The sequence below is a fragment of the Vipera ursinii genome (genome assembly GCF_947247035.1).
Source record: "Vipera ursinii genome assembly, chromosome: 3".
NCBI lineage: Eukaryota > Metazoa > Chordata > Lepidosauria > Squamata > Viperidae > Vipera > Vipera ursinii.
This window is the reverse complement of record NC_139516.1, coordinates 177,449,654-177,461,073: the sequence shown is the minus strand read 5'-3', so window position 1 is coordinate 177,461,073 and position 11,420 is coordinate 177,449,654. Positions and strand designations below refer to the sequence as shown.

The 11,420-nt window shown below is 39.7% G+C and overlaps 1 protein-coding gene across 1 annotated transcript; it reads right to left on the bottom strand.

Moving 5' to 3' along the window:
- Nucleotides 1–8,000: 8,000 nt before the first annotated feature.
- LOC310638436 (general transcription factor II-I repeat domain-containing protein 2-like) lies at nucleotides 8,001–11,187 on the bottom strand. Its single transcript, XM_083359515.1, has 3 exons — nucleotides 11,059–11,187; nucleotides 8,172–10,120; nucleotides 8,001–8,084 (listed from the first exon to the last, which is right to left on the bottom strand). The coding sequence occupies exon 2, from the start codon at nucleotides 10,111–10,113 to the stop codon at nucleotides 8,176–8,178; it is 1,938 nt and encodes a 645-aa protein (XP_083215641.1). The 5' UTR covers nucleotides 10,114–10,120; nucleotides 11,059–11,187; the 3' UTR covers nucleotides 8,001–8,084; nucleotides 8,172–8,175.
- Nucleotides 11,188–11,420: the final 233 nt, after the last annotated feature.

Here is an 11,420-nt window from a genome sequence, read left to right as displayed (position 1 = left end):
TATTGCCCTGTAAATTCAGCGAAAAGAAAAATTAAATAGTCTGCCTGCTGGAAATGATATTTTGGTCATGCATTTTTATTTTTCTTTCCTCCCTGATCTTGATATCTGAATTTGAGATTATTCTGATCATTATTTACAGGTTTTCACAAGCAGGGAAGATCTCTTAGCCAGTTTTAAGGAAGATCCATGTTTGAGAAATAGGAAGAAAAATAATAACCACCATGTGTTTTAGAGAAGATGCTTGAAACTGGATGAAGGCCAGACTTCTACGCTGAAAGACATTCCAGGCTTGGCAAAGCCCTCACATGCACATACTGATTTTTTTTGTCGGCTCCTTTTTGCAGGGAGAGAGTTTTGGGGAGCTTAGATGTAATAACAATGAGCATGAGTAGTATGCACTTATCTGCAGATTAAGACTTAATACAGGTTAGGAATTGATATATATTTGTTTGGCATCAGTTCAGGTGCAGTAGGGAAGACCGTAATATTGAATTTGACAAGAACATATATAGAAGCTACAACCAATTGCAATACTTTTTCTTGTTAAATCTGCTTCATTATTACTTGTACAGGATTTTTTAAACTATATATTTGTGTGCTCACAGTAAGTAGAAATACATCTATGACTCTCCCTCCCTCTCTCAACCTCACAATAGAGTGTAACAGAGGTGGGTTTTCATCAGGGCAGATTGAGATGCAATAAGTCAATTCATTACCAAGACCTCCAAAGACAAATTCTGCCCCCAAATAATAATCCTTCCATAAACAAATAATCCTGCTTCTATTGCTTGTTTGAGACATGAGGATAAGCTTGCAGCAGCTCTCCTACACTACTGTTTTCACCACCAGCAAAGAAATACTCTTCCCTCATGTACTTTGCCATGTTTTACATATACTGCCAGGGGAGAAAAGCCTTTTATTTGGCACAAACTATAAGTTTTCTTCTTCACATTTCTTATATTGAAAATAAAAGCAATTGTTGTAGGGAAAAAAGGCTTTTAGTTAACATAGAATTTAATAAATAGAACGTCTTTCCTAAAACCTAGTTTTATATTTAATACTGTAGAAGCCTGTGCTAAAGCTATCTATTTACAAACAAACTTGCTTCTACCTTGAGCTGACAGTCAGGGAGAAGAACATGAAGTGTGTGCGGGGGAAGGGGGGAATGGGGGAATAGCTTTGTGTGAGCGGTTTGCTTCTCTCTTGCTTCAGCTGATGGAATTGTTGTGGTGGTTTAATTTTCTGAGGTAGGTTGATGACAGCTGAAGAAGACTGTATTTGTCGAAGAGAAGCATGATGGTAGTGGAGTTCCTGAGGGAGATCTAATGGTTCCTCTCCTTCCTGCACAGAGATAAAGACTTATAATAAGCGTGTATGTTCACCATCTGGCTCTGTGCATGTGGTCCTTATGGAGGCGAAAGCCTCACAATCTGCAAATGATCAGGAGCCATAGCATTCTCTCCAGAGAATCCACGATGCAATCAAGGTGACAGATGGCACGGCCACTGCTGTGGCCTCATGGAGAAGATCAAAATCACCTTCAATAAACTCTGACTGAAATGGGCATGGGCACCTCAAAAAAGTCAGTTTGTCAATCAAACTGTGACAGCACACTGCCGGGAGGGGGGAGCAACATAGCGGCCAGTTCTCAGTTTTCAATCGTTTCCGACTGACTGAGCCTGAACTATGATCTTTCTCAAATTGTCCTTTCTGTTTAGCTGAAGCGGGCCAGCAAATTGCCAGATTCATAGCTTTATTGAAGGAAATTGAAAACATGATGTCCTCAATTCAGTAGACAAACAGCTGGCAGGTGTTTAGGACACCCAAATGCCAAAAACAAACCTGCGGCTTTAGGGTAAGTTCAACTGATTTGATCGGATTTAGAACAGAGATCGATAATAAAATTCTAATTTATGCAGAATGTGAAAGCATTAGCCAACGGCATTTATTAGACTGGAAATGAGCTCTGTTTCAGATTTTGAATACTGGATTCATTGTCTTTATTTCCTGTATATATTATCCATTTCTAATTTAGATGATATTGATCTTGGTGCTGTTTGAATATCTTTATATCTGCTATTAACTCACTAGTATATAAGACTCGTCACCTAAGATCTGTTTATATAACTGTTAGAGAATAATAAAACAGCACTGTACTTAAGAAAACAAGGTGAAATCCTGACCCGTCTCACAAATTTATAGAGCCAAACAGAGTCTTGTCCTTAGAAGAAAACTGAACATTATTATTTACATAGTAATTCTCTATGAATTATAGTTATGTATACCATGAAAACAAAAACAAGGCAACAATAAAAATTACATGTTACTGTAACAAATAGTACACACCAGAAAAGATGTTTTTTTCATTTACTAGATGAATTTATTGATATTCAAGTTTCTTTTGTAGACTTATATAAGTCGAAAACAACAGCAAGGTTCTTGAATACAGAAACCCTAATATATTACCTAGAACTCATTCCAATAATTGTGGTCCTGTTCACCTCAAACTTACTTCTTGATTCTGCTATAGTTTGTATTCAGTTCAATGGGGCTTACTGAGGATCATTTATTTCTTGATATATCCACAACCTTTAAAGTCCATCCATATTTAAAAAGTGATGTAATTCTCCAATTCATTTTTCCACTTATTTGTAATTTCAATTTCTACTGCCACCCAGAATTCTTGGCAATTTATAGAGAGGTTAACAATATAACCGATTATAAGGTAGTAATAAAATGGCCCTGCTCAGGATAAAGAGCCACAACAATTAAACAGACAAAAGAATCTCACAGCTGGAGTCATACCACATCCTGGTCCAGCTCCTCTAGTGGGGGAGCCAAATCTTTAAGGCTGTCTTGAAGAACAATGGGATCAGAACAATATGAACCTTGCCTGGAATATTGTTCTAGAGGACAGATGAAGTGACAGAGAAGGCACATCTCTTGGGTCTCATAGGGGGTCTCATAGGGTGACACTATTCAATAGACAGAATCCCTGTTAGATCTTATAGGAGGAAGAGACAAAATTGGGGGCAGATGGTTCTGCAGGCATTCAGACTTCCAGGCTCAGACTATTGCCATCTATTGATTGGAAGAAGTTTTGACTAGAAACTCAAAAAATGAAGATGGCATAATGCTCTCTCATGCCAAAATTATACACTGGCGTCTTTGTGTGTGTATGTATCTGTGGCACTGAAAATGGGAAATCTAAAAAAATATCCTTAGATTAACTTGCTTCTAATTTTAGATGAATTCCTTGAGCACATCCTGTAGCAAAGAAGGTGGAAATCTGAGCACATTGACTGAGGATTACAATAATATCACATTATCTCTATCTCTCAATTTAGAATATTCCCTACTATTGTTCCTATTATCTTTCCTAGGAGGCTAAAAAGCCTCATTCAGAGTCCAAGGATATATGTAAAAGCCCCAACTATCCAAAGAAAACACGCACATGGAGAAAATCAGATGGTTTAGTACTACTATTCTCCATTTTTTATGCTCACTTGTACAAATATCATTTTCTTTTTCTCCACAAGTGAATTCAGTCATTTTTTTCTTCCTAAAGGGGAAAACCACATGTATTTATTTTAAAAGAAAGTGGCTTCGCTCATGGTAAAATGGATGATTTGCCCGTAAGGTCTAGAAGTGCACAGATTTACTTTCAGATCAGTGATTTACATTGCAAGTGAGGCAACATATCTAGGCACAGCCCTGGCAACTCTAGATATAATTCAAATCAATTTGAACATTTTTCTTTTTTGATATGCCTTTGAAGGAAAAAAAATAGAATCAGGCTAGTATGATATGGTTGAGGCTAGTTGAAAAATGAAGATTAGAAGTGGGAAATGACATAATGTAGAATTCCGGAATATTTGGGACAGATAGAAAACACAGTTTAGTGACAGGAGCTATTAGACTGAAAACAATATATCAGCATTATGTGGAAGCAGTCACAAAACACACTAATGCTAAACCTGGAATAAAAAAAACAGAATTGGATTGTCCTTGTAACATGCTGTGCTCAAAGCAAAATGGCTTAACATGGTTCATATAAGATACAAAGATAGTAACGAGATTCCTATAATATATCAAACCACAAACTTAGCTGATTTCATTTCTTCTCATCACATGGTGACTTTTACATTTTATTGGCTGTTGAATCTTATATAATCTATACTTTCTATTTAAATTAAACAAATGGGACCTGTTTGGGATATATGTTACCTTAAAACTTTTCAGGGTCCTGGAGCACCCAGGACTACGTTTCTGAAATTCAGTTGTATAATTGAACAACTGTAGGTGATTTCCCATTCATTTTGGATGATAAAGAAAAGGAAAGAAGAAAACTTGATTAAATTTAATACATTTAGAAGAAAACTTAGATCAGTGTTTTTCTCATCCTGCCCCAGACAAGAAGTATACATTCCAAATTTTTTTAACAATGACAATAACACAATGCATCCTCTCTTATTGCAATATTGTTTTCCATTTTCTATTAGCAATGCTTATGATTAGACTCTGGCCAACCTGAAACCAAACCTCATCTTGATTCAAAAGCTTCTCGTAAATTTCAATTTTGGGAAAGGGCACCCTTTGTCTCTGTAATCCACGTGTTTGCTAAATAATCTATCATACTGAGACCTATTTTTATTTTAGTTTTTTTTAAAAAACACACACCAATAAAGTTGTTTTCTTGGAAAACATCAGGCTGAGCCCAAGAATAACATAGAACAATCCAAATGAAGGCAAATATACATGTCCCAGGATAATGTTGCAGTATCCAATCTGGGTCAGTCACTGGGACCAAAGGTTTTGTCTTCCAAGCTTTGGAAATTGCAATCATGTAACTGTGGGGATGCTGCAATATCTAGAATTTCAAAGACTGATAGTAAGTTCCACTTGTCCAACATCATCACGTTTGAATGGTATTTGAAAAACTGTCCATAATGCAAAATCACCTGTTGGTTGTTTTTTTTTTAAAGATACGTTTGTTTTCCAGTTGTGGCCATTCCTAGAAGAATATAATTTCTTTGTTGTTAAACATACCTGAGTTACCCTCACACTGGACAATTCTGATTCATATACTTCTATGGTTGCTTATTATTTAGTGTAGAAAAATTCAGGCAGCAATTATAGAAGAAAGACAAAATGAGCATTTTATAGTTATCTCACAAGTTTATACGAAGTTCTTTTTTAAAACTTGGCACAAATATTTTTAAGATATCCCTTCTTCATTATCAAAGTTCCCTTATAGCAGAGTCCTAAAAAGAGGCTTTGTTCAGCTTTCCTTCCTTGAGTGATGTTAGATTGATGGAGATGAGGAGTATGACTCTCCTGTCTGGTCAGTCAACACCACTATAACTGAGTCTGTCCATCATCCTGCTGTTTATTCACTTCTCTTTCTTTCCCCCATTCCTGGCATTAGAGACTTTTCTAGGGAGCTGGGTGTTTACATAATGTGTCTGAAGAAAGATAATTCGAGCCTGGCCATTTGGCAGGTATAGTCCTACTGTATATAAATATTATACAACCTTTGTCTTCAGTTGAGGGAAATCATTCATCTTTTGGAGCAAGATGCAAATGTTTTTCTCAGTCTGTCCTTCCCAGGATCAGTCTTTACCATTAGGTAAAGCTAGACAACTTCTACTAGACTGTCATGAAAAAAAAGCAGGACATTATTTATTAGGACTGTGTGAACTTCCAAAGTAATTTTCTTTATAATTATTCAAGTAAAGTGCTATTTGAAGTTGCTTTATGCGGCATGATCCTTGTCTTATGCTATACACAAACATTGCATTTCAATGTGAAGAATGTTTAATAAATAAATAAACCTGTAAACATTAATGTGATAGTGAAAATTGACACTCAGAAATCTTGCCCACATACCTGTGCTTTTAAAATCTAAACAAAAAAAAGGTAAAAATAAAATGAATATGAAGCTGGCATGCTATAGTGCATAAACTTACTCTAGCATCATTTTAGGCTGTCCCAAAGTGCTTTTTCAAAAGGCAACTGTTTCTCTTCTCATCCAAGAAACTTTTTCATTTCTGACTGAATGGTGGAGGATGGAAGGATTTATATTCCTTGTGGTCATCTGGTTGTTAGCACTCTTTCTGAGAATCATTGAGACCACTTGGAGGTTTATCTATTCCCCCAGAATGACCTGAATAGTACAAATGGATGTGAAACTTCTTGGAACTGCTGAAAGAACTGTGTTGTAGACAGGAAATAGGTGGTGTCATATTCCTGTCTTAACAGTATTCAGGTAAATCCTTCCATCTTCTACCATTTGGTCAGAACTGAAGAAACTTCTTAGATAAGAAGCAAAATGTCTTTAAGCAAAGCAACTGTCTTTTGAATAAACACTTTTGGACAACTGTGAGCTGGATGACCGAGAATCTCCATAGACATCATTTTTAGGGCTAGGGCAGGGGTAGGCAACCTGAATCGGTGAAAGAGCCACTCGGAACCGGTTCTCTCACTAAAAAAACCCCTGGGAGCCGCAAAATACGCGTGCGCATGCGCACGTGCATGCACGTGTGCAGAACAGGATTTGATTAAAATGGAGCTTACCTAAGCAAGACATCCACCAGAGAGGAGGCCGAGCAAATTTCCCCTGCCTTGCCAGGCAGGCAAACAGAGGCTTCAAACACACACACACACACACACACACACACACACACACAAACAGGAGGAAAGGGTGCAGAGTAAATTTCCCCCTCCATCCCCAGAGGCGGAACAAAGCAGAGAGGCGAAGAATGTGGAAGGAAAGAAGATATAACCTTCAGCAAAGCAGCTTCCATGTAGAAGAAACACATTTGCACTTATGTGAGCAGGCATGTCCCCCCACAATCAGCTCCCCCTCCCCCCAGCCTCCCCTGAGCCAAAAAACTCACCCTGCCTTAATTGCAGGTAAAACCTGCAGAAAGCCCAACCAGCCCGTGCAGATGCGCTGCCTGCTCGCCTTTCCAAGGCACTCCAGCCCAGATTCTTTGCTCCCTTTTAGCTGGACAACCTTTAAAATTGGCTCCCCCCTCCTTCTCCAAGGCAAGCTGCCCTCCTCTCCATCCTGCGCCCCCACTCCCAAAGAGTTTGGCTGGCAGTTTGTCAATCACAGCTCTTCCTCCTCATCATCCCCCTTCCCCAATCTGGCTTCAGCACAGTTTTTGCCTGAAGAAGAGTTTTTGCCTGAAGAAGAAACGGGGCGCTCCCCCCCCTTTTCCCATCACTTCTTTGGTGCGTGTTTGCTGGGAGCCCACCCAGATTTGAACACCCTGGCGTCCCCATTTCTCACCAAAAACAAAACATTGGGAGCTGCAAAATTTATGAAATCAATGAACTTCTACAAAGAAATTTTTTTATTTCTGTATACATCAAAAACATTTTGAACTTCCAAAAAAAGTCGCTGGGTCGAAGGTTTACTTTCAAATAAAATACTCAATGTCCATTTGAGTCCTCCTCATATTTATTAAATAAAAAGACAAACTTAACTTTTCCCCATGCAGCAAAACCAAAATGCTGTCTGCTTGTAATTCTGTCCATCCGCCCATCTGCCCACCCGCCTGTCTGCCAGTCCATCTGCCCATCGTCCTCTTGTCTGTCCATCCGTGCATCCGCCCGCCAGTCCATCTGCCTGCTCATCCGTCCATCTGCCCGTCCGTCCATCCGTCTGCCCATCTGCCAGTCCATGTCTGTACTGTAGTGTCCAGTCAGCTGACAATGAATAAAAAAGGTCTGTTTCAGTGAACATCAAATAAATATTTGCAAAATAATAGCCAATTCTTATTTCAGCATGCAACAGAAACATTTTGAACTCCAAAAAAAGACACTGGGTTAAATGTTAATTTCAAATATAATACTCAATGTCTATTTGAGTCCTCATATTTATGAAATAAAAATCCAAACTTAACTTATCCGCCTGCAGCAAACCCAAAATGCTGTCTGCTTCTGTCGTTTTGTCCATCTGTCCACCCGTCTGCCCGCCAGTCCATCTGCCCATGCGTCCACTTGTCCGTCCGTCTGCTTGTCCACCAGTCCATGTGCCCGTCTGCCAGTCCATCTGTAGTGGAGTGTGCAGTCAGCTGGCAAGGAATAAAAAAGCACTCTTTCACTGAAGAACATCAAATATATATTTGCAAAATAATAGCAAATTAAAATAATTATTTTACCTGGTTAATGTGATTTTTGCTTCTCAACATCAGCACACAGCACCTGCATATCAGGGCTGTAAGACGTCACCTTCATTTTTAAACAAGATTGCAGGCTGTTGTCTGTGAGGCGTGAGCGATATTTGTTTTTAATGTAGTTCATATTGGAGAAGACCTGTTCACATACATATGTGGATCCGAAGATTGACAGGACTCCAAATGCATATTTCTTCATATTTCTGTATGTGCTGGGGAGGGCATTCCATGTATCAAATATAAGCTTGTCCTGTTTGGGAAGGTTTTCAATATCACTCCATTTGTGATTCAGTGCAAGACTGGCCTTCTGACGGGCAACATCTTCAAGAGCATCTGTCAAGCGTTGGAACTTTGATGCCCATATCTCTTTGTCGGCTATGTCTGCAAGTTCCATCTCCAGATCAGGTTGACTTACACCTGCAAATGCAGTCATATTCAATGCAGATGGATCGCTGGTCAGGGGAGTGACAGGGAAAGATAATGTATTTTTTTCCTCTTTGAAGTCACAGAATCGCTTCCCAAACGATGTTTGCATTGCAATGATTGCAGACTGCAAATACTCTGAATTTATCACATTGCTACCTTGTTTGAACTCTCTCAAAGACGGGAAGTGAGACAGTGTACCTCTTTGTAAATCTCTGTCAAACACTGTCAACTTGCGTTCAAATGCCATAACTTCCTCCAGCAAGTGCAGGGCTGTGCCTCCTTTACCCTGAAGACTTGTGTTCAGCTTGTTCAGGTGTGCTGTCATATCTACCATGAAGTGTAGCTTTTCCAGCCACTCTGGATGTTCCAGCTCAGGATAGGTGAGCCCTTTGCTGCTCAGGTACGTTTTCACCTCTTCCAGACATGCAGCAAAGCGTTTTAGCACCTCCCCTCTGGACAGCCACCTGACTTTGTTGTGCAGCAGGAGATCAGAATACGTACTTTCCACCTCCTCTAGTAGCAAACGGAACTGACGGTGATTTAAACCTTGTGCCATTATTTTATTGACAATCTGAATGACAAGGTTCATCACTTCTGTGCATTCTGGAGGAAATGTTTGAGCGCACAATGCCTCTTGGTGCAGGATGCAATGAAATGTTAGCAGCTTTCTACCCAGCGACTTCTGCAGTAAAGCCACAAAGCCCTTCTGCGCTCCTGTCATACTCGGTGCCCCATCAGTAGCCACTGACACAAGGTGGGTGGTGTTGATTTCATTGGTTCTAAAATAATCCAAGACAGCCTCACAGATGTCCTCTCCCCTTGTTTGGCCTTTCAGTGGTATCAACTCAAACATTTCTTCCTGTGGCCCAGCAGAGTTCACATATCGGCAGAACAGCGCTATTTGTTCAATATCACCTGTGTCTTTGGATGCATCACAGGCAATTGAATATGCCTCAGCTGAATTGATGTCTTTAATTTGCTGTCTGGTGATGTTTTCTGCCATTTTTAGGGTTCTGTCTTTAACAGTCTTCGCAGAGAGGGGCATATCTCTGATTTTCTGCACAATTTCACTCTTGTTTTTGAAGTCTGAGAATAGATGTTCTGAAATCTTAATGAATGATTCCTTCATATATTCTCCATCTGTGAACGGCTTCCCATGCCTGACTATTTCCTGAGCAGCCACAAAACTAGCATATGTAGTTGAACTTGCAGACGTCACCCACTTCTTAAATTGATTCTTGCTCTGATCAACCTTCCGCATCAATTCTGAAACGGCTTTTTTTCTCTCTTCTCCTTCTGGGTATTTTTCAGCAAAGGCTGTGTGTTTATTTTGGAAATGTCTTGCAACATTAGACTTCTTGTTGTTTGCAAATTTCTCACCACATATTAGACATACTGGTAAACCAGTCTTGTCAGTGGTGAAAGCAAATGAATGTGCCCATTCATCATTAAACACTCTGTTTTCTTCCGAAATTTTTCTTCTCTTGGATGATTTGTCCATGGTTGGCCTATTGAGGGGCAAACAGCAAAATAAATCTCATGCTGGTGGGTGTCGCACGGTGGAAATTATAACCAGTATTGTGAATCAAATAATGTAAGAACCAGTTTCCTGCAAAGATTCTCCCCCCACACACAGAGCACCCAGCCTCCACTACTCCCCCCCACCCGATGGAGCGTTCCACTGCCACTGCTGCTTCCCCCCAGGACAGAGCGCTCCACCGCTGCTTTACCCAGTGGCAAAGGTGGAGGTTGGGAGGCAGCGGCAGGACATAGCCCGGGCATGGCCAAGCAAACCGCAGCAGCAAAGCTCGTCCTCCCCCCACACACACTCAAGGTGCAGAAGGCAAGTGAACATGAGCAAGAAGCACAGCCAGCTTATTTTTTGAGAGCCATGATCCCCCCTCCCCAGCCAGCCAGCTATTCATGAGTTTAAAATGGACATTAAAATGCTTCACCATCTTTATCGATATCACAAAAAAAGTTTAAGAACTTTAATTGTGCTTGATCAGGTGCACTCATTTTCATCCAGTCACTTATAGCAGGTTATTCTCTGTCTCTCTTTGTCTCTTTCTCTCTGTCTCTGTCACATTTCTATGTCCTGTTTTTCAAATATTTATATTAAGGATTATACATGAAAATAGTAAAAGCCAGTGCAAACTATAAAAACCACAAATAGAAAAATACAAAAGAAAAAAAAGGGATGTGTGTGTGTAGAAAAGGAAAGAAGAAAGGGGAAAAAAACCCTTTCTCCTTCATCCCAACAAGTAAAAACAATTTTAGCAGCTAATCTACCATCTTTAAATACAGCATAATTGCGCCATACCTCATCTCTTAATTAAACATCAAAATATTTCATTAAAGTTCTTTACTAAAAGTCTAGTAAGGGCAACCACATATATTCATATTCTCCTTCTCTCTCTCTCTCTCCCCCCTCCCTGCCACTTACTTGGAAAGTAGGACAGTCACCTGAGGAATAAACAGGCCTTTTCTTTAGTCAGCAGTATTCCAGCAGTTTTCAAAAAAAATCACTGTTAAGAGACGAATACCTTTTTGTTAAGCCATTTTATTTGGTTGAGTTGCATTTGTGTTGTTAAGTGAAACATTTGTTTACTGAGTTTTGCTCCATTTTGCGACCTTACCACCATTGCTAAGTGAATCACTGCAGTTAGTATTCAGGTTGTTAAGTGAATCTGGTTTCCCCTTGTGACGGGTAGGCAGCCTTGGCTGTTTTATGAGTCCTGGGCTTAAACTCCCAGAATTCCTGAGCCAGTATGGAAACCTCTCCATTTCTCCTCAGCATGGCTGGCT

Coding starts and splice junctions, on each gene's coding strand:
- LOC310638436 (XM_083359515.1), bottom strand. CDS start 10,113: ATGGACAAATCATCCAAGAGAAGAAAAATTTCGGAAGAAAACAGAGTG.